The following is a 24,013-nucleotide window of genomic DNA, read 5'->3' on the forward strand; positions in this document are numbered from 1 at the left end:
TTCTAGTTCCTTTTTAATTTTTTGCATAAGAGGAAAAAGATTACTTCTCTGGAGATCATGAGGGTTTTTAGTTATATGTACCCCCAAGTAAGGCAATGCCTCTTTGCACCATTCAAAGGTATATAGCCCCGCCCATGGTGGTTTGCGCGAAGCGCATAGGTTAAGTGCCTTGGATTTAGTTGGATTAATAGAGTATCCAGACATAGTCCCCAGTTTATCCATAAGGGCTATAATTTCAGGGAGGGCCTCCTCTGGGTTGGCAATATAGAGCAAGATGTCATCTGCAAATGCTGTGAGCTTCAGGCTAATTCTCCCTACCCGTATCCCTCTAAACAATGGCAGGGACTCTAAAGCACGAATAAGAGGATCAAGGGCAAGGTTAAATAGAATGGGGGAAAGTGGGCAGCCCTGACGAGTGCCTCTGGTTAACTCCACCCCCTCAGTTAGTTGTTGATTAACTATAATTTTGGACTTAGGTGAATTATATAATAGTCTGATCAATGCCGCAAATCTCTCACCAAATCCCTGGCTCTCCAGCACCGCATATATCCAATGCCACTCTACACTATCAAACGCAGCCTCCGCGTCCAGACTAAGCAAGATGTTAGAAGAGTTCTTGTTTCTAGCTGACACTATGGTGGCCGCAATTGCCGTGCGGACAGCAATGGTCGAGTGTCTATCTCGGGTGAAACCATATTGGTTCGGTGATAGAAGCTCAGGGAGAAACATCTGTATTCTGTTAGCCATAATCTTTGCCAGCAGTTTATAATCCAGATTTAACAAGGATATGGGTCTGTATGATGTTATCTGTGTTGGGCTTCTACCCGGCTTTAAAATTAGGGAAGTTAATGCAGAGTTAAAAGAGGTTGGGGATGTGCCCCCCTCCAAATAATAGTTGAGTAGGTCCTTGAGGAGGGGATCTATATCAGGAGAGAGCAATTTATAATATTCTACAGGTAAACCATCCGGTCCCGGTGATTTATAATTTGCCATTGTTTTAATAGCGGAGCGTATCTCTGTTAGTGTGATAGGCATCTCAAGGGTTGTGCGCTGGGAGTCTGTCAACATAGGTAACTGTAAAGAGTTTAAAGAATGTGTTATGGAGGATATGTCTCCTCCCCGTGTGGAGTAAAGGGCCGTGTAGTGGGTGTGAACAGCCTGTAGTATGTCCTCACTATTAGTCAAATGAGTCCCTGAAATGGGGTCCACTAGAAGCGGGATTTTCTGTCTAGGACCTTTCGGATTTGCCAGTCTAGCCAGTAGAGTTCCTATTTTATTACCCCATCGGAAAAAATGTTGTTTGTCAAAGTCTACTTTCTGTTGGGCTATCTTAGTCAAATGTGCATTTAGTAACGACAGAGCATCCTGCCATTGTGACCAGTCCTCTGAATCATCAGATCCCAGGTACCGTCTATAGGCCAGTATGGCCATATTCTGGAGGTCCCTCGTTTCCCGTCCAGCCTTACGCTTTTTCCCTGTCACATATCCTATAATTCTCCCTCTCATAACTGCCTTGCCCGTCTCCCACATGAGTACAGGATCATCCCAATGCTGTATATTGTCGTCAACAAAGTTACCCCACTCCTGCTTGAGGAATGTCTCAAACTCTCTACTCCTAGCCAAGTAGGCTGGGAATCTCCATGGGCCCGGCTGGTGTGGGTTACGGCCGCAACGGAGAAGCAAAGTAATAGGTGTATGGTCAGAGATCCCAGCATCCCCTATATCTGCTTCTATCACCTCCGACAAAAGGGACTCACCAACCAGAAACATATCAATGCGTGAGAGGGACTTATGTGCCTTAGATATGCAGGTGTAATCTCTCTCCGTCGGATGCAGCACTCGCCATATGTCGACCAAAGGGGTGTCACGCATGAGATTAATCAAGCCAGGTCCCGATCCGGAACAGGGAGTGGGCGAGCCCGCCGACCTATCTAATTGCGGATCTAGCACAGCATTAAGATCACCCCCCACCACCAAGTTAGGCAAATTTTCCGTTAAGATCATCTGGGAGACGGAGGCAAAAAAGGCAGCGTTGTCAACATTCGGGGCATAAATGTTCAATAATGAGTAGGGGGTATCTTCAATGGTCACTTTCATTAGAAGAAATCTGCTCTGAGGGTCATTAACTATGTCTCCCGGGATCACCCGCAAGTGTCTAGCAAACGCTATGGCCACTCCCCGTTTTTTTGAAGAGTATGTGGTAGCATAAGTCTGGCCTAACCAGTTATCTCTCAAATGCAGTGTATCCTTATGTGACCAATGAGTTTCCTGTAAGAATATAACATCAGGTTTGGCTCGTTTGAGTGCCTGTAATACGCGACGCCGTTTTACCGGCGAATTGAGGCCCGCAAAATTCCATGATAAGATTTTTAAAGGATTACCTGTCCCTTTCCGGCCAGGTATTTGCGAAGTTGTCATCATGGTGGATAGAAGTGGCGTAAAGGCAGAGCGCTTCCAATGTACAGTAACATATAGGGTTTCGGAGTCCCAGCTGCTCCGCGACCCTCTAAATTAGATAGGTGTGTGACATCATTAGCAACAATACACTTATGCAAAAATACAGTAACCAATTTCTTGTTTTCATAGAAAATTAATTTTAACCAAAGTATATTCAATATTACTATGTATCTCATGTTCCTTGTCATTTTGACTTATTTAAAGAAAGATCTGTCAGTATCATATCTGGTCTCATCCTAGATGTTAAGACGTGCTTTCAAGTGTCTGGGGGAGCAAGGTCTCGTCTCAGCTGATCTAGAGCAAGCTTAGGGTCTTCAAACAACTTTGTCTCTGTGCCCAGGGTTACTCGGAGTCTAGCCGGGTAAGCCAAAGCAAAACGGACCCCTTGATCAATGAGGAGCCGACAAACCGGGCCAAACTCCTTTCTACGCCGGGAGACAGCTGCCGAGAAATCTTGGAACACCAAGATCTTTGTCCCTTGGATAGTAACATTTCTGAGTTTCCTGGCTGCTGCCAGAACTCTCTCTTTGTCATGGTAATGGAAATATTTAGTAATGACCGGGCGAGGCCTCGCACCAGGCTCCCTCCTCTCCGGTCCCACCCGGTGTGCCCTCTCAATTTGCCTAGAAGAGCCAGGCTCCAGCTGGAGGGCCTCCATCAAGTCAACCGTGAGGAACCGAAGAAGGTCCGCACCCCTACAACTCTCAGGGATGCCAATGAACCTGAGGTTGGATCTCCTGCTACGATTCTCAAGATCCTCAACCTTGTCTAACAAAGAGCCAATGAGAATCTTTTGTGCCTCCACCGTGGTCTGGGTAGTCATTACGGTGTCCTCCATATCACTAATCCGCTGCTCAGCCTCTGTAATTCGAGATGTATTTGCCGACACAGCGGTCACTGTTGTCTCAAGGGCCTTATTCCAGGTTTCAAATTTTTTGTCAAAATATGGGAGGAGAATATTCGATACTGCTTGAGCCGTAGCGGTGTGGGGCCCAGGTGGGAGCTGTGGATCAGAGGTGTCCTGCGACTCCTCCTCCGGCCGCATCCGATCAGGAGACCCCCCAGCCGGAGGCCCACCCGCCGGTTTGTTTTTATTTTTATTTTTAGTCCGTCTAGATGTAGCCCCTTCCTGTGAGGGAGTCTGTGTTTTATCAAGGTACCTCTCCATGATGCGGTAGCACAAAAGCTCTCTCAACACCAGGGGCCCTAGTAGTAGGCTTTGGTTTTGGACCAATTGGTCTCAGCTGCCACTATCATTCAGGTGAGCGAGATTGAGGTCCTAGATTAGCAATAGTGGGGACAGGGGGTTTGATCTGTCTAGCAAAGAGGGGCCGCACCAAAAATAAGAGAATTATTTATATGATTAAATGACTACCAGAGAGTTTTGGTAAATGTAAACAGCCTGTGACTATAAGCAATATATCAGGTGTTATTGAGCATGAATATTATAACCAGTCATATATAAAAAGAATCGCACGTCCCCTGTTTTTCTGTCACAATGCAGGGTATAGAAGGACTATTCTCTCCTCTCCCCCCTGCACAAAGCCACACTCCACTCACCCAAAGGGGAAATGAAATTAAAAGAGGAGGAACTATAACTAAATAAATTTGAGGAGAGAAAAGAAAATAAATAGAAAATAAAAATTAAAAGAATGAGTTCAATAGGAGATGAGATTAACTCTGCCTGTGCTTCCCAATGCTAAGGAAGTCCTTATCCTTTCTCCAGGTGGATCCCAAGAAGACTTCACCCTGGGCTGAGATAGGGTCCCGGCTGAAACGGTGGGGCCTGGGGGCCACGCTACAAGAAGCCAGCAAAGGCTTAGTGAGTCAGGAGGGCCGTTTACTCACTGGGGCCACAATGTCCAGCTTGATGAACAGGACGACTCCGCTCACCTCCTCTCTGCCAGCCACTTCGCCTCCGATGGTGTTTCCCGGAACAAGGCGGACCCAGGACTCCAATATCAGCTGCCAAATCAGAGGGCCAAATGCCCGGCTCCAAACTGAGGCCAAATATGGCGGGAAGGCGCCTTTACACCGCGGCCGCGATGTCCCACTGTCGTCGGCTCCGACAGAGCCTCCCACCACCACCTCACCTGTCGGGTGCTCCGCTCCAGTGGTCTCGCCCAAGGCTGGCCGGGTCCGTCTGGTAAGTATGTCGTTCGGGTGTAACACCCTCGTGTCCTCCGGCTCCTGTTCGTCACTCGGTGGAGCCGCGCCTCCTCCACGGCTCTCTCAGTCACTCTCCAGCCGCATCCAGAGCACGATCGTTCCAGAATCACGAATCCTTTCTCCCAGCCAGGTATTTCCGGGCACCGTTAGCAATGCGGTCAGAATGGCTGTAGTCTGCCTCACCGCCGCGTGGCCCGCTCTCAGGCCGCAGGTCGGGTCTCACCCACCAGGAAGGATAGCAAACGGCAGGGACTCCCGGGCAAGATAATGCGCATACCCCTGTAATCCTCTTTTCGTGGTGAATCACAGCCGATATAATCAGTCGGTGTTTGAGGGTTGTAATCGGGGATGACTCCAGATTAGATTTCTCATTAACAGGGAGCACTTCTAAAATGCGGCCATCTTAGTTGGCTCCGCCCCCGGAAGAGGTTGTGCTTTTTTAATATTTTCACATCTCTGTTGAAGCCGTATTCTCTGTAGGTTCTGGTTTTACTTCACCTGTCACCAATCATTTGCAGTTTCATGGTAAATGGACCCTCATAAATGTAACTGCAAGTCAGTGCTAATAGATAATGTTCATCTCTCATACACTCCCTGACAGGTATATACATGCATCTAGCACAGAGCACAGAAGTATGGTCATGTAAAAATAAGCCACGGCTTTTATGCAAGTGTAGGTTTTGCATTTTTGTTATAAAAAGAAACTAAGCGATAGTTACAAGGTACGAGAAGTTTTTTATACTATTTTATATGTAATGGAACTCAACAGAAAGCATTGGATTCCATCATGAATATGGGAGCACTGGGGATCTGAAAATGAATTTGCAGCAGTGTCCTCTGTAATCCATGGTTGACAGTTGTTGGTTCTTTCAAAGATCACCTAGCTTAAAGGCTACGGACACCTCTGTGCACAACACATAGGTGACGAAGCCTCTGTGGTAATAAAGTTCCACATATCTGTATTTGCATGGAGCTGTCCTGCTCATCAGAAACACTCATAGCTGTTTTTTCACCTCTTCCACATTCAAACTTTTTCCTCTCGGGATGTTTCTCCAGCTCTGTTCACATGATATGTTTTGATTTCTCATGAACTAGCACCGCTGAAGTTATGTTACCCTCCACCTTCTTCAATTTCTATGGCTGTTTCCCACACCCAAGAACACTTCCTGCCAGGCAGTTATATGATTTCTCCGTCACTCTTCCCCTCTCGATGGGACATATTCACACTATGACGTTCTCCACCGTAAAAATATTGGCGCCTGGTGGTTCAGGAGGAAAAAATGTCAACATACAATATTCTGATTCAGGTAATGAACCAGGATATTCTGGATGACATGCGAGTGCAATCTGGAAATGCAGACCCATTCCCTTGAATGGGCAAATTCAATCAAGCGGATCAAACACAGACATGTATCCATTTTTCCATTTTTTGCCAGACAACTTTGGAGTGTGTTCACTTCTGAGTTTTGACTGTTCTTTTCAGGAAAATGGAATTTATGTCCAAAATAGATCTGTTGCACAACTGAAGCAAACAGAAGCCGAGTGGGCCTGTTAATTGTGGTCCGTCTGGGTTCCTTTATTACTGTTTATTATATGTGTTCTTTTTTAGAATGGAAATCAAAGTTCTGAGTGATAAGCTTTTTTTGCCGTTAAAAAATATATATTTATATAATATGAATGTAAACAAAGGTGTCATTTTCATTCACACTATTTACCGATCACCATAAATCACTCTATTGTACATGTTGTTACAATTACAGGGACACAACATATGTTCATGTTTACTGTGATGATTTTGTATGACTTCTGAAAATGATTCTATAGTTAGAAATCTCTGGTGATTACTTTTCAGCACTTATAATGTTCTGGCGAGATATCTGTATATAACGTTATATTATGCATGTAGAGAAGAATGCTTTTGAGGTTTTTAGGCTGAGAAAATTCTCCATAACAGTACAGCCTGTGGCTCCCTAGTAGGGTTGAGCGACCTTAACTTTTTGGGGGTCGAGTCGGGTTTTGCGAAACCCGACTTTGTCAAAAGTCGAGTCGAGTGAAGTCGTCTGATTATCGCGAAAAGTCGGGGATCGACCGAAACACGAAACCCAATGCAAGTCAATGGGGAAGCATAGTCGGCAGTGAGGGGGGCCAGGAAAACACCTACAGTGCCCATTTTAATGGCAAAAACATCTATTCTTGTTACTGAAGCTTGTCAATCTTAATTTACTTTATAATAATAGATAGGCATTGGAAATTTGGGGTAATTTTGCAAAAGTTGTGGTGGGTAGGGCTGGTTCAAGTTTTTAGTGGGCCCAGGAAACGTGGATTACGTCACGGCGGTGGAGCAGTGAGAGGTAAGTATGTCAAGTTTGCAAGTGCTGTGATCCTGAGCAAGCAGGGGGGGCCCACTCATTTGCATTGGCACTGGCACAGGGCCCCTCAAAGTGCAGCGGTGTGTTTGAACGGCGGGGGCGCCTCCCACCAGCAGCGACACTTTTGCGTACTCTGAGGGGCCCTGTGCCAGTGACGTCGCCAACGAGTATGCCCCACCCACCTGATGAAGGAACCTGCACTTTCATCTGCACCTTCCTCTTTGTCCCTGTGTAAGGTGGTATAGCATGCGGGAAGGGGAACCTTACTTTCAGCAGGGTCAGATTCTGGCTGTGTAGAGTGAAAGGGGAATGTAGTGGTCTGGGTCAATGTACCAGCAGACTCATCTAACAGTGGCTGGGCAATGGGCAGGATGAGGAGGAAACACAGATATAGGGCCAAAGAATAAAGTAGGCTAAATGCAGTTCAAAATTGGTAACAGGACTAAACAGGCGGCATTGCTTTGTTCAGTGGAGTAGCAAACCCAGGAGCAGCAGACACCGTTTTAAGGGCCCAACCACACTAGTAGGCCAAATGCAGTTTAATATCTGCTACTATAGGCCGAAAGCCTAAAAACTGAAGCTCAGCTTTATACAGTGGAGGAAAACACCAGGGAGCGGCACACACCGTTAGTAGGGCCCAAGCAAATTTGAAGGCCAAATGCAGTTTAATATCTGCTACTATAGGCCGAAAGCCTAAAAACTGAAGCTCAGCTATATACAGTGGAGGAAAACACCAGGGAGCGGCACACACCGTTAGTAGGGCCCAAGCAAATTTGAAGGCCAAATGCAGTTTAATATCTGCTACTATAGGCCGAAAGCCTAAAAACTGAAGCTCAGCTTTATACAGTGGAGGAAAACACCAGGGAGCGGCACACACCGTTACTAGGCCCCAACCACCCTTTTAAAAAAACAACTACTTAACGAGAGCCTGAAAGTTGAAGCTCAGACAAGGAAACCTGGAGGAGAACACCAAGGAGGAGGACAACACCAAGGAGCGGCAGACACCGTTACTAGGCCCCAACCACCCTTTTTAAAAAACAACTACTTAACGAGAGCCTGAAAATTGAAGCTCAGCTTTATACAGTGGAGGAAAACACCAGGGAGCGGCACACACCGTTACTAGGCCCCAACCACACTTTTTAAAAAAACAACTACTTAACGAGAGCCTGAAAATTGAAGCTCAGACAAGGAAACCTGGAGGAGAACACCAAGGAGGAGGAGAACACCAAGGAGCGGCAGACACCGTTACTAGGCCCCAACCAAAGTAGTAGGGCAACTGCAGTGTTACATTTAAAAATACTTAATGAGAGCCTGAATGTTGAAGCTCTGCTTTTTCAGTGTAGGACAGCGTGATTGAGTGGTGCCGCAGACAGACCAAGGTAGTATGTGGTAACTAAAAAAGTTGGCTCTATGCATGTTTAAATTTGTAACAGGGGTACACAGGCAGCATTGGTGTGGTGAGCGGAGGACAATCGTAAGGAGGGACCGCAGACAGACTTCCTAGGCCTAAAATAATAAAGTAGGCTCTACGCAGCTTCCATTAGGTGGCAGGGGTACACAGGCAGCATTGGTGTGGTGAGCGGAGGACAATCGTAAGGAGGGACCGCAGACTTCCTAGGCCTAAAATAATAAAATAGGCTCCATGCAGCTTAAATTTGGCAACAGGGGTACACAGGCAGCATTGGTGTGGTCAGCGGAGGACAATTGGAAGGACGGACCGCAGACAGACTTCCTAGGCCTAAAAAAATAACATAGGCTCCATGCAGCTTAAATATGGCAACAGGGGTACACAGGCAGCATTGGTGTGGTCAGCGGAGGACAATTGGAAGGACGGACCGCAGACAGACTTCCTAGGCCTAAAATAACATAGGCTCCATGCAGCTTAAATTTGGCAACAGGGGTACACAGGCAGCATTGGTGTGGTCAGCGGAGGACAATTGGAAGGACGGACCGCAGACAGACTTCCTAGGCCTAAAATAATAACATAGGCTCCATGCAGCTTAAATTTGGCAACAGGATTACACAGGCAGCATTGGTGTGGTCAGCGGAGGACAATTGGAAGGACGGACCGCAGACAGACTTCCTAGGCCTAAAATAACATAGGCTCCATGCAGCTTAAATATGGCAACAGGGGTACACAGGCAGCATTGGTGTGGTCAGCGGAGGACAATTGGAAGGACGGACCGCAGACAGACTTCCTAGGCCTAAAATAACATAGGCTCCATGCAGCTTAAATTTGGCAACAGGAGTACACAGGCAGCATTGGTGTGGTCTGCGGAGGACGATTGGAAGGAGTCTCTGACACAGTTAGTACTCCCAAAAAATAAATAAATGTTAATGTCTCGCAAAACTACAAAACAAAAAAACAAAAGGGTGGCATATTTAGGTACAGTGGTGGTCTCCTCTGCTGAGTTTCAGACATAGTTATTTGGCGCTAAGTATTTACTGTTGTCAATGTAGGACACTGACCCTGACTATTTTAACTAGCATCATACATGTCAACAAATTGGTATTGTCAGTGCCAGGCATTGAATGATGTCAGCGCATAGACTAAACATTGGTGGAGCTGTGAGAGATAATTTTGCACGTGGTAGAGCACAGTTTGAGCTGGGGGGGAAAACTCTCTTGTGGCCGGCGGTACAGGCCCAGGGCCCCTCATGTTACAACGGTGTGTCTGACGTTGGGTGCGCGCCACCACCGCCAGAGACACTTTATTGTACTATGAGGGACCCAGTGGCAGTGCCGGCGACCAAAAGCGGGCACACCCACCTCTTCAGACTAACGACACTCTAACGGGTGGTTGCGCCAAGTGGCGAGACCACGGCCCCGTGGGGGGAGTTTTCCCATTTAGGGAGGTGTAAACATGTCGTATGCAGGACAAACAGCTGCTGCATAGTAAGAGATTGGAACACTCAGTAAGACCAGTCCACAAGCAAGACATTTTTATAGGAAAGCTAGGTGTCAGCCGTGAAAGGTGGGGCAAAATAATTCGAAATCCAGGAGTGGTTAATTTTAATGAAGGTTAGATCATCAACATTTTGGGTAGCCAGACGAGTCATTTTTTCGGTTAATATTGAACCAGCAGCACTGAATACTCTTTCAGATAGCACACTAGCTGCTGGGCAAGCAAGCTCCTGCAATGCATATTCTGCCAATTCAGGCCAGGTGTCTAATTTGGATGCCCAGTAATCAAATGGGAATGACGGTTGAGGGAGAACATCGATACGGGATGAAAAATAGTTAGTAACCATACTGGACAAATGTTGTCTCCTGTCACTTTGAATAGATGCTGCAGTACCTGTCCTGTCTGCGGTCATTGCGAAATCACTCCACAACCTGGTCAGAAAACCCCTGTGATCAACGCCACTTCTGATTTGTACATCTCTAACACCTCTGCCCTGTAGCCCCCTGCATCTCGTGTGAGAACCATCACCGGCGCTGTGTGCTGGGAATGCCTGAATCAAACGTTCTACAATAGTTGCTTGATTGTTTGCTAATATTTGTTCGAGGTTCTCATGGGGCATAATATTTTGCAATTTCCCTTTATAGCGAGGATCAAGGAGGCAGGCCAACCAGTAATCGTCATCGGTCATCATTTTAGAAATGCGTGGGTCCTTTTGGAGGATACGTAAGGCGTAATCCGCTATGTGGGCCAAAGTTCCAGTTGTCAAATCTGCGGTAGTCCTGGGTTGAGGGGCAGTAACAGGCAAATCTACGTCACTTGTCTCCCTCAAAAAACCAGAACCCGGCCTTGCAACGCCACCAATTTCTATTGGCCCAGGAGAAGCTTCCTCATTAAAAAAATACTCATCCCCATCATCCTCCTCTTCGCCCGCTAACGCGTCCTCTACACTGCCCTGACCAGACAATGGCTGACTGTCATCAAGGCTTTCCTCTTCCTCGGCTGCAGACGCCTGCTCCTTTATGTGCGTCAAACTTTGCATCAGCAGACGCATTAGGGGGATGCTCATGCTTATTATGGCGTTGTCTGCACTAACCAGCCGTGTGCATTCCTCAAAACACTGAAGGACTTGACACAGGTCTTGGAGCTTCAACCACTGCACAGATGACAACTCCATGTCTGCCATCCAACTGCCTGCCCATGTATGTGTATCCTCCCACAAATACATAACAGCACGCCTCTGTTCGCACAGTCTTTGAAGCATGTGCAGTGTGGAGTTCCACCTTGTTGCAACGTCGATGATTAGGCGATGACGTGGAAGGTTCAAAGCCCGCTGATGGTTCTGCATACGGCTGGAGTGTACGGGCGAACGGAGGATGTGAGAGCAAAGTCTGCGCACTTTGAGAAGCAGGTCGAGTAACCCCGGATAACTTTTCAGGAAGCACTGCACCACCAGGTTTAAGGTGTGAGCCAGGCAAGGAATGTGTTTCAGTTGGGAAAGGGCTATGGCAGCCATGAAATTCCTTCCGTTATCACTCACTACCTTGCCTGCCTCAAGATGTACAGTGCCCAGCCATGACTGAGTTTCTTTCTGCAAGAACTCGGACAGAACTTCCGTGGTGTGTCTGTTGTTGCCCAAACACTTCATTGCCAATACAGCCTGCTGACGCTTGCCAATAGCTGTCCCATAATGGGACACCTGGTGGGCAACAGTGGCAGCTGCGGATGGAGTGATTGTGCGACTGAGGTCTGTGGATGACCTCTCGCTTCTGCAGGAGGATGAGGAGGAGGAGGAGGGGGGGCGAACACCAACAGCCAACTGTTTCCTAGACCGTGGGCTTGGCAGAACTGTCCCAATATTGCTGTCCCCTGTGGACCCTGCATCCACCACATTCACCCAGTGTGCCGTGATGGACATGTAACGTCCCTGCCCATGCCTACTGGTCCATGCATCTGTTGTCAGGTGCACCTTTGTACTCACAGATTGGCTGAGTGCATGGACGATGCGGTCCTGAACATGCTGTTTGAGGGCTGGGATGGCTTTTCGCGAAAAGAAGTGTCGACTGGGTAGCTCGTAGCGTGGTACAGCGTAGTCCATCAGCGCTTTGAAAGCTTCGCTTTCAACTACCCGGTAGGGCATCATCTCTAATGAGATTACTCTAGCAATGTGGGCGTTCAAACCCTGTGTACGCGGATGCAAGGATGAGTACTTCCTTTTCCTAACGAGAGTCTCATGTAGGGTGAGCTGGACTGGAGAGCTGGAGATCGTGGAACTAGCAGGGGTGCCGGTGGACATGGCAGACAGAGAGGGTTGGAGATGGTATTCTTGCCGGTGCCCTACATGCAGTGTTTCCGACTACGAACCTGGTGATTCCCTGACTGCTTTGGTCTGGCGACGAAAGCTGCACAAATACTGCAGGTGGTGCGGGAAATGGTGGGCTTACAGTGAGGGAAGGGATGTAGCGTTGCTGAGTAGCTTCATTGGCCGAGGGTGCTGCAACCTTTAGGGATGTTTGGTAGTTAGTCCAGGCTTGCAAATGCATGGTAGTTAAATGTCTATGCATGCAACTTGTATTTAGACTTTTAAGATTCTGACCTCTGCTTAAGGTAGTTGAACATTTTTGACAGATGACTTTGCGCTGATCATTTGGATGTTGTTTAAAAAAATGCCAGACTGCACTCTTTCTACTATCGGATACCTTTCCAGGCATTGCAGACTGAGCTTCTGTAACCGGATGGCCACGCTGTCCTCCAACTGGTTTTGGTTTTGCCACGCGTTTTTGGCCAGATACGGGCACGGCAGATGGAACCTGTTGCGATGTTGATGCCTGCTGCGGCTCCTCCTCCTCCGCTTCAGAACTACTGCCGCCTGCACCCTGTTCCCCCAATGGCTGCCAATCGGGGTCAACAACTGGGTCATCTATGACCTCCTCTTCTATGTTCTGTGCACCTTCCTCTGGGTCACCGTGTAAGTCGGTGCTATAGCGTTCGTGACGGGGATCCATAGTCTCATCGGGATCAGATTCTGGATCAGTACACTGCGAGGGCAATGTTCTGATCTGCGTCAAAGGAACAGCATTATAATCTGGCTGTGGCTGGGCATCTGTGCACTCCATGTCCGATTCATCTTGTAATGGGCATGGCCTGTTAACAATTTCCCTTTCTAACCCAGGCACGGTATGTGTAAAGAGCTCCATGGAGTAACCAGTTGTGTCGCCTGACGCATCCTTCACTGTTCTTCTGGGTCAAGGACACAAGGAAGCGACTTGTTCCCGACCGGGGGCATCCACTGACGACGCACTGCTCTGACATTTGGCACTTTCCGAGGAGGAGGCGAAAGAGCTAGAGGCAGAGTCAGCAATGAAAGCCAATACTTGTTCCTCCTGCTCCGGCTTCAAAAGCCGTTTTCCTACTCCCAGAAAAGGGAGCCTTCGAGGCCTTGTGTAGCCAGACGACGAACCTGGCTCAACAACTCGAGACTTAGGTGCTGTACTGCTTTTACCACGACCACCTGATGCTCCACCACCACTACCATCATTACCAGCTGACAATGACCGCCCACGGCCACGACCTCTTCCACCAGACTTCCTCATTGTTTGCAAAACGTAACCAAAGTAACGGTATTTGTTACTGTAAAACAACTTATAAGGTGAACTCAAACTTCTGTAGGATTTATATATACCTTTATAGGTGCCTGACACTGAAAGGAAAATCAGGCCCAATGTTACACACTAGGTTTTCTGTGCCCCAATACTTTGAGACAGATGGCACACACAGGAGCGGCACTCAAGCAGAAATGCCAATCTTAATCTCACACTATTTTTTTTTTCAGGGAGAATTAAAAAAAAAAAAAAAAAAGGGACTGTCCTACAATTACTATCTCCCTGCAGTAATCTCAGCAAGGTATGGCAGGCAGCAATAACAAGGAGTGGACAGCTGCACAAAAAAAAAACAAAAGTGTGGACAAACAAACAAGATAGCTGTGCAGAAAGGAAGGAACAACAGGATTTGTGCTTTGAAAAAAGCAGTTGGTTTGCACAGCGGCATACACACACAGCAACGCAGCTATCAGGGAGCCTTCTAGGGCAGCCCAATGAGCTACAGCGCTGAGGAAAAAAAATGTAGCTTCCACTGTCCCTGCAAACTAAAGGTGGTGTTGGGCAGTGGAAATCGCTACAGCACAAGCGGTTTGGGGGTGAATGTACCCTGCCTAACACTATGCCCACACAGGCATCGGGTCGGGTTTCATGAAACCCGACTTTGCCAAAAGTCGGTGACTTATGAAAATGAACGATCCGTTTCGCTCAACCCTACTCCCTAGTAATGTTTCTACCTTCCATATCAGGGGTCTTGAGTTCGGATCCCCGGCACTGACAAACTTCAAAAGTATATTAAGAGACATCCACTGAGTGTCCTGTATTAAACAGGACTGTGAATACAGAAATATCTCTTCTGCTTCAAAAGTGGCAAAAATAAAAGGCCTAAAAAGGTTAAGTGCCTGACATTTCACGGTACCAAAAGAGGGCCATGATTATAGAGCTATAACTGAAAAAAAAATCACTACTAGAAGTAAAAGAGTGAAATAAAAACCATCAATATCTTTTATCACACATGTAAAATATAAAGTAAAAAAATGGATCAAGTGTAATGTAAAAAAAAATCACTAGATGCAAGAGGGAAGATGTTAGAACGTAAGAACATGACTGTACAAAAATGAGGAAGGGAACCAAAATCTGTTTAAGATTTAGGAATACAGACACATAATCAACGCGTTTAATTAGGGGAAAAATATACTATGTAATGATCAGAGTGCATGGTAGTAGGTTTACAAAAAACAGGGTTATACCAGACATTGCAGAAGTCTGCAGCAGATCACCATATAATGTAATATAATAATTATCATGTGCTGCAAGACAGATAATGTAAACTGACCAGATATGTGCAAGAGATGAAATGTCCGAACATGTCACAAAATAATCATATATTATTATATGCACAATCATGGCGCATATATAAATAAATACCCATAATGGATTTGTGCTCCCTCTGGGATGGAGCCAACCCGATGTGCGCTCCTGGCACTGATTGTTTTTTAGGTTATACTCACCTGTGCGGTTATCTGTGGGAATCTCCTCTTTACACCGCTCATCACCAATCATATATGTCTCTGTACTATTAATATGGGGAAGATATTTACCCTGAAAGAAAATTTTTAAGTCAGAGAAAGATGAAAAAATCATAACCAGAAAATTGGGGGAAGATCCAGACAACATTTAGGCTGTGTTCACACGTTGCAGATTATTTGCGTTTTTTCGCGTTTTTTCCCTATAAAAATGCTATAAAACCGCAAATAATCTGCATACATTATGCATCCTATCATTTTTAATGAATTCCGCATGTTTTGTGCACATGATGCGTTTTTTTCCGCAAAAAAAAAGCATACCGCACAAAATCCGGACATGCTCTATCTTTTTGCGTTTTTTTTTGCGGATTTCCCACTCCAAAATGCATTGGGAAGTGTCCGGAAAAAACCGCGGCAAAAACGCGTCAAAACCGCGGCAAAAACGTGTCAAAACCGCGGCAAAAACGCATGCGGTTTTCTTGCGGATTTCTTGCAGAAAATGTCCGGAATTCTCAGGAATTTTCTGCAAGAAATCTTGAACGTGTGCACATAGCCTAAATGTCTATGATCAGCTTTACCCTGTCATCTCCACCAAGTATAAAACACACACTGAATGGCCACATTATTAGAGACACCCGCGTTGTCTATTCAGATCCTCAGCAATTCAGATTGTAATAGTTTCCACTAGATGAAGAAGTAATTCTGTGGGATTATTGGCCCATCCCATACTGATATGTTGTGAATAGTATCTTTCATCTCATCATGAAGATGCGCTATAGGATTAAAACATGAGGACTATGAAATCCGGGGAAGCAACAAAAACTCTCTAATGTTCCTGGAATCAATCCTTGACTAGTGGATCATTGTGTCATGTTGCATTGTCCTTCTACCATAAGGAAACAGCTGCCATGAAGTGATGATCTTGGTTGGACAAAATGCTTATGTAAGCCCTAATGTCCAAACATCCATCCACAGATAACAAAGGATACAGGATGAGCCAAGAAAAAAATCCCCCGCCATTACTCTACGTCCACCAGCCTGAAATGATGACACCTGATAGATGGTGGCACAGGAACTGTTCATCTGATGTTATAGCCCATCTGTGCCAAGGAAAAATGAGTGATTTCAAACACATTAGTTGGACACCAGTCCTGTAATCAGTTAAAATTTACAACACTGTGCACTACCTACAATTTGTAGTGCAGCTGTGTTATGATCCTTAGTGGCTGAGGATCACAAATATACCAGCTAGGTAACTAAACAGAGGACAAGCTCTAGGGAGATGGTAACTGGACTGACCGCAAATCTGAACCTATCCAAACACAACTAGAGGTAGCCGGTGAACGTTCCTAAAATCCTAGACGTTTCGAGCCAGCCTGAGAAACTAACTACCCCTAGAGAGAAAGAAAGACCTCGCTTGCCTCCAGAGAAATAATCCCCAAAGATATAGAAGCCCCCAACAAATAATAACGGTGAGGTTAGAGGAAGGCACATACATAGGGGTGAAAACAGATTCATCAAATGAGGCCCACTAATACTAGATAGCAGAAAATAGAAAAGGGATCTATGCGGTCAGTAAAAAACCCTTACAAAATATCCATGCTGAGATTTCAAGAACCCCCGCACCAACTAACGGTGTGAGGGGAGAAACTCAGTCCACTAGAGCAACCAGCAAGCGAGGGAATCACCTTTTAGCAAGCTGGACAAATAACATGATGAACACTGATGATCAAAAAACGAACAAACAAAAACTTAGCTGGTCTTGGAGAGACTGGGAGCAAGGTAGTCAGAAGGAATCTGAATAGTACTGATTACATCAACAGCCGGCAACAAGTGGAAGTGAAACAGAGCTATATAGGAACCTCCCAGTGAATAATGAGGCAGCTGATCAGCCAAGACCAGCAGGATAACAAACAAAGCCACCAGGGGGAGCCCAAAACAAAAGTCACACCATACCACCTGTGACCACAAGAGGGAGCCTGAAAACAGAGTTCACAACAGTACCCCCCCCTTGAGGAGGGGTCACCGAACCCTCATCAAAACCCCCAGGGCGATCGGGATGAGCCACATGGAAGGCACGAACCAAATCGGCCGCATGAACATCAGAGGCGACAACCCAGGAATTATCCTCCTGACCATAGCCCTTCCACTTAACCAAATACTGAAGCCTCCGTCTAGAAATACGAGAATCCAAGATCTTCTCCACCACGTATTCCAATTCTCCCTCAACCAGCACAGGGGCAGGAGGCTCAACCGGAGGAACCACAGGCACCACATACCTCCGCAACAACGACCGATGGAACACATTATGAATAGCAAACGATGCTGGGAGGTCCAGACGAAATGACACAGGGCCAAGAACTTCCAAAATCTTATAAGGACCGATAAACCGAGGCCTGAACTTAGGAGAGGAGACCTTCATAGGAACAAAGCGAGAAGACAACCACACCAAGTCCCCAACACGAAGTCGGGGACCCACACAGTGACGGCGGTTGGCAAAGAGCTGAGCCTTCTCTTGTGACAGCTTCAAATTGTCCACCACATGATTCCAAATCTGATGCAACCTATCCACCACAACATCCACTCCAGGACAGTCAGAAGGCTCCACCTGACCCGAGGAAAAACGAGGATGAAACCCCGAATTACAAAAAAAAAGGACAAACCAAAGTAGCAGAACTAGCCCGATTATTAAGGGCAAACTCGGCCAATGGCAAAAAAGTCACCCAGTCGTCCTGATCAGCAGAAACAAAACATCTTAAATAAGTTTCCAAGGTCTGATTAGTTCGCTCGGTTTGGCCATTCGTCTGAGGATGGAAGGCCGACGAAAAAGATAAATCAATGCCCATCTTAGCACAAAAGGTCCGCCAAAATCTAGACACAAACTGGGGTCCTCTGTCGGAAACAATATTCTCAGGGATCCTGTGCAAACGAACCACATTTTGAAAAAACAGCGGAACCAACTCGGAGGAGGAAGGCAACTTAGGCAAGGGCACCAAATGGACCATCTTAGAAAAACGATCACACACCACCCAGATGACAGACATTCTCTGAGAGACAGGGAGATCTGAAATAAAATCCATGGAAATGTGCGTCCAAGGCCTCTTAGGGACAGGCAAAGGTAACAACAACCCACTGGCACGAGAACAGCAAGGCTTAGACCGAGCACAAATTCCACAAGACTGCACAAAGGAACGCACATCCCGCGACAAGGAAGGCCACCAAAAGGACCTGGCCACCAAGTCTCTGGTACCAAATATTCCAGGATGGCCCGCCAACACCGAAGAATGAACCTTGGAAATAACTCTGCTGGTCCATCTATCCGGGACAAACAGTCTCTCCGGTGGACAACGGTCAGGTCTATCTGCCTGAAACTCCTGCAGCACTCGTCGCAAATCTGGGGAGATGGCAGACAAAATCACCCCTTCTCTGAGGACACCAGCCGCCTCTGAATCTCCAGGAGAGTCAGGCACAAAACTCCTAGAAAGAGCATCAGCCTTCACATTCTTCGAACCAGGCAGGTACGAGACCACGAAATCAAAACGAGAGAAAAACAATGACCAACGAGCCTGCCTAGGATTCAGCCGCTTGGCCGACTCGAGATAAATCAAATTCTTGTGATCAGTCAAGACCACCACACGATGCTTAGCCCCCTCGAGCCAATGTCGCCACTCCTCAAATGCCCACTTCATAGCCAACAGCTCCCGATTACCGACATCATAATTCCGCTCGGCAGGCGAAAACTTTCTTGAAAAGAAAGCACATGGCTTCATCACAGAGCCATCGGAGCTTCTCTGCGACAAAACAGCCCCCGCTCCAATCTCGGAAGCATCAACCTCAACCTGGAAGGGAAGAGAGACATCTGGCTGACATAAGACCGGAGCCGAAGAAAACCGGCGCTTCAGCTCCCGAAAGGCCTCCACAGCCGCAGGAGACCAATTAGTCACATCAGAACCTTTCTTGGTCAAATCCGTCAAAGGCTTAACAACACCAGAAAAATTAGCGATGAAGCGACGGTAAAAATTAGCAAAATCCAAGAACTTCTGAAGACTCTTAACAGATGTAGGCTGCGTCCAGTCATGAATAGCCTGAACCTTGACTGGGTCCATCTCAATAGTAGAAGGAGAAAAAATGAAACCCAAAAAAGAAACCTTCTGGACTCCAAAAAGACATTTTGAGCCCTTCACAAATAAAGCATTGGCACGCAGGACCTGAAACACCATCCTGACCTGCTTAACATGAGACTCCCAATCATCATAAAAAAACAGAATATCATCCAGATACACAATCATAAATTTATCCAGATATTCGCAGAAGATGTCGTGCATAAAGGACTGAAAGACAGAAGGAGCGTTAGAAAGTCCAAAAGGCATCACCAAGTACTCAAAATGACCTTCAGGCGTATTAAATGCAGTTTTCCATTCATCACCCTGCTTAATACGCACAAGGTTATACGCACCACGAAGATCTATCTTGGTGAACCAACTAGACCCCCTAATGCGAGCAAACAAATCAGTTAACAATGGCAAAGGATACTGAAATTTGACCGTGATCTTATTTAGAAGGCGATAATCAATACAAGGTCTCAGGGAACCATCCTTCTTAGCCACAAAAAAGAATCCCGCACCAAGAGGGGAGGAGGAGGGGTGAATAAGTCCTTTCTCCAAAGACTCCTTTATATAACTCCGCATGGCAGCATGCTCTGGCACTGATAAATTGAAAAGTCGTCCCTTAGGAAACTTACTACCAGGAATCAAATTTATAGCACAATCACAATCCCTATGAGGAGGTAGAGAACTGAGTTTGGGCTCCTCAAATACATCCTGGTAGTCTGACAAAAACGCCGGGACTTCAGAAGGAGTGGACGAAGCAATTGACACCACAGGAGCGTCACCATGAATTCCCTGACAACCCCAACTTGACACAGACATTGCTTTCCAATCCAGGACTGGATTATGAGTCTGCAACCATGGCAGACCCAACACGACAACATCATGCAAATTATGCTGTACAAGAAAGCGAATCACCTCCTGATGAACAGGAGTCATGCACATGGTCACTTGTGTCCAGTACTGAGGTTTATTCGTAGCCAATGGTGTAGCATCAATTCCCCTTAATGGAATAGGAAATTTTAAAGGCTCTAAATCAAAACCACAGCGCCTGGCAAATGACCAATCCATCAGACTCAGGGCAGCACCTGAATCTACAAAAGCCATAACCGGGTAAGATGACAGGGAACAAATCAGGGTAACAGACAAAATGAACTTAGGCTGTAAAGTACCGATGGTGACAGATTTATCAACCTTTTTTTTGTGCTTAGAGCATGCTGAGATAACATGAGCTGAGTCACCACAGTAAAAACACAACCCATTTTGCCGTCTATAATTTTGCCGTTCACTTCTGGTCAGAATTCTATCACATTGCATAGACTCAGGCGTCTGTTCAGAAGACACCGCCAAATATTGCGCAGGTTTGCGCTCCCGCAAACGCCGATCAATCTGAATGGCCAGAGTCATTGACTCATTCAGACCTGCAGGCGTAGGGAACCCCACCATGACATTCTTAATGGCTTCAGAAAGACCTTCTCTGAAATTTGCAGCCAGGGCACGCTCATTCCACTGAGTAAGCACCGACCATTTCCGAAATTTCTGGCAGTACACCTCTGCTTCATCTTGCCCCTGAGAGAGGGCCAATAACGCTTTTTCAGCCTGGTTCTCAAGATTAGGTTCCTCATAGAGCAATCCAAGGGCCAGAAAAAACGCATCCACACTGAGCAATGCAGGATCCCCTGGCGCCAATGCGAAGGCCCAATCTTGAGGGTCACCACGCAAAAAAGAAATGATAATTTTAACTTGCTGAACGGAATTACCAGAGGAATGAGATTTCAAAGAAAGTAACAACTTACAATTGTTCTTAAAATTCAGGAACTTAGATCTATCTCCAGAAAACAACTCCGGAATAGGTATTCTAGGCTCTGACATAGGACTGCGAACAACAAAATCCTGAATACTTTGAACCCTAGCAGCAAGATGATCCAGACTGGAAGCCAAACTCTGGACATCCATGTCAGCAGCTGAACTCAGAGCCACACCAAGATTAAGAGGAGAAGAGAAGCTAGACACACTGCAGCTAGACACACGGCAGCAAAAAAAAAATGTCTCAAGGCTTCTTTTCTCCTGCTTCTGCCATGCAATTAACACTTTATGGGCCAGCTGTACTGTTATGATCCTTAGTGGCTGAGGATCACAAATATACCAGCTAGGTAACTAAACAGAGGACAAGCTCTAGGGAGATGGTAACTGGACTGACTGCAAATCTGAACCTATCCAAACACAACTAGAGGTAGCCGGTGAACGTTCCTAAAATCCTAGACGTCTCGAGCCAGCCTGAGAAACTAACTACGCCTAGAGAGAAAGAAAGACCTCGCTTGCCTCCAGAGAAATAATCCCCAAAGATATAGAAGCCCCCAACAAATAATAACGGTGAGGTAAGAGGAAGGCACATACATAGGGGTGAAAACAGATTCAGCAAATGAGGCCCACTAATACTAGATAGCAGAAAATAGAAAAGGGATCTATGCGGTCAGTAAAAAACCCTTACAAAATATCCATGCTGAGATTTCAAGAACCCCCGCACCAACTAACGGTGTGAGGGGAGAAACTCAGTCCACTAGAGCAACCAGCAAGCGAGGGAATCACATTTTAGCAAGCTGGACAAATAACATGATGAACACTGATGATCAAAAAATGAACAAACAAAAACTTAGCTGGTCTTGGAGAGACTGGGAGCAAGGTAGTCAGAAGGAATCTGAATAGTACTGATTACATCGACAGCCGGCAACAAGTGGAAGTGAAACAGAGCTATATAGGAACCTCCCAGTGAATAATGAGGCAGCTGATCAGCCAAGACCAGCAGGATAACAAACAAAGCCACCAGGGGGAGCCCAAAACAAAAGTCACACCATACCACCTGTGACCACAAGAGGGAGCCTGAAAACAGAGTTCACAACACAGCGGTATCCCTGCTATGCAGTGATGAGGCAGTGACCCAGCAAAGTTCCAAACAAAAGTCTCTTTAATGCGTTTCCTTGACAGCATTAATGTACAAATCACAGCATTAGTGTCCAACTCACCACATTACACAGTACACGATATTCTCCGGATAGCAGCCGAGAACCATATCCTCCAGTTCGCAGCCAATAAACACGCCAGTCCACCTCCAAGACCAATTGACGTCGGTGACTGCACAGCTATGTACGCTGTGGGTGCCAGGCATCTCAGCTCCCCTGGCTGTTTGGCTCCTCTTGCCTGTGTTGCCTCACACAGGTGGAGCTCTGCAGAGCCGACTGCACTGCACTCCAGCAAACACCAGACTGACACTAAGCCAGGGTCAGACATGCGAGAAACTCGCACGAGTCTCGCACATCAATATTAGGAACTGCCGCCAGCACTCGGACAGGAGCGTGCGGCTGCATGCATTTCTATGCAGCAGCATGCTCCAGTCCCGAGTGCCAGCAGCAGTGCCAGGTATTGACATTCGAGACTCATGAGAGTTTCTCTCATGCCTGACCCTGGCCTAACTCTGATCCTGACACACCCAAACCCTTTACTGCAGGGCTTTTAACCAAAGAATCTGGAGCCTTCGGCCACATGGAAAACCAGGCCAGGAAGTAAACGGACTGCCACACTACCATCCTGTAGTCCATTTCAAAACAAAAGTCCAGCACGTTTTCTTAAATCTGCCCTGGACAAATAGCTTGTCCAAGACGAACACTCACTTTTATTTTTCATTGCAATCACAGCTACGCCTGTGACTGCAATGCACTCCCATGGCCTCAATTATCCTCCAAACGCATCCTGGGGGGAACATACAGTGACCCTCACATGTAACACAGGTCACTGCCTCACATATTATTAATATCTTCCTCAACAAATCGTGTATGTTCTATGGATCCCCTTTCATTGTATTTTTTCCCTCAGTCACAATATTATAAGTACTAATACTTTTGACAAGAAAAACTGAAGAGGTTAGGAGTTTTTCAAAATTTCACTGACAACCCTGCCTAGGTGAAGTGCTCTAAATTCCCATTCTAATGTTGTTTCAGACTGAAATATGATCACTTTATTTTCTATTACACTAGTTATCAGTATTCTCTATACAGGAAAGTTTCGATTAAGAAAGTGTCAGTGTTTCTAATAAATTGGCAGTTCAGTGTATAATACTGGGGGATAAAAAAAGTCTGATCACAAGACCTTCATAGCCTTATACACATCAAAGGGGAGATCTCATGACACCTTCTCTATATCTACCTGATGATCCTGAGGAACATTGGGATCTTCTTGTTTACAGTCCTGTGGAAGAAGAGGACGGGGACATCTCTCTGCTGTTGTCCTCTCACTGGATAGAACTGGAGGAAACACATACAGGGACTGAATTCATTCTTTACATAAAGATAATTAAAAGCTGTGTGTATTTAGTGCTGTGTATTACCTGGTGATGTGAGGGGCTGGGGAACCTCCATCATGACGTCCTTGTACAGATCTTTGTGTCCTTCTAAATACTCCCACTCCTCCATGGAGAAACAGACGGCGACATCCTGACACCTTATAGGAACCTGAAATGACAGAAAAAAGACTCGCACATCCAAACTAGTGTGAATAGGTGCATACCAGGAGCAGCTACCTCCATACATAAATATACAAAGAAGGTTGTACTCTATCGTGCCAAAGCATGTCTAATATGAAATACATGAAATATGAATAGCAAAATGGCTTTTGAACATTAGGAAAATATTTAACCCCTTCCCGACATGTGACGGTATAGTACGTCACATGTCGGGACCCCCGCTTTGATGTGCGCTCCGGCGGTGAGCGCACATCAAAGTCGCGACATGTCAGCTGTTTTTTACAGCTGACATGTGCGCGCAATAGCGGCGGGTGAAATCGCGATCACCCGCCGCTATTAACTAGTTAAATGCCGCTGTCAAGCGCAGACAGC

The 24,013-nt window shown here is 46.3% G+C and overlaps 1 protein-coding gene across 4 annotated transcripts in view; it reads right to left on the minus strand.

Moving 5' to 3' along the window:
* The window catches only part of LOC143767203 (uncharacterized), a 684,359-nt gene that overhangs the window by 116,221 nt on the left and 544,125 nt on the right, over positions 1–24,013 (minus strand). For 2 of the 4 annotated variants that reach the window (XM_077255333.1, XM_077255334.1), the window contains exons 7-8: positions 23,326–23,423; positions 15,005–15,095 (exon numbers count right to left, since the gene is read on the minus strand). In XM_077255333.1, the coding sequence (XP_077111448.1) occupies positions 15,005–15,095; positions 23,326–23,423 (189 nt within the window). Of the gene's footprint in view, positions 1–15,004; positions 15,096–23,325; positions 23,424–23,506; positions 23,631–24,013 lie in introns of all 4 variants that reach the window. The other 2 variants (XM_077255332.1, XM_077255335.1) reach the window with 2 other exon arrangements.

This window comes from Ranitomeya variabilis, chromosome 4, assembly GCF_051348905.1.
Source record: "Ranitomeya variabilis isolate aRanVar5 chromosome 4, aRanVar5.hap1, whole genome shotgun sequence".
NCBI classification, from domain to species: Eukaryota; Metazoa; Chordata; class Amphibia; order Anura; family Dendrobatidae; genus Ranitomeya; species Ranitomeya variabilis.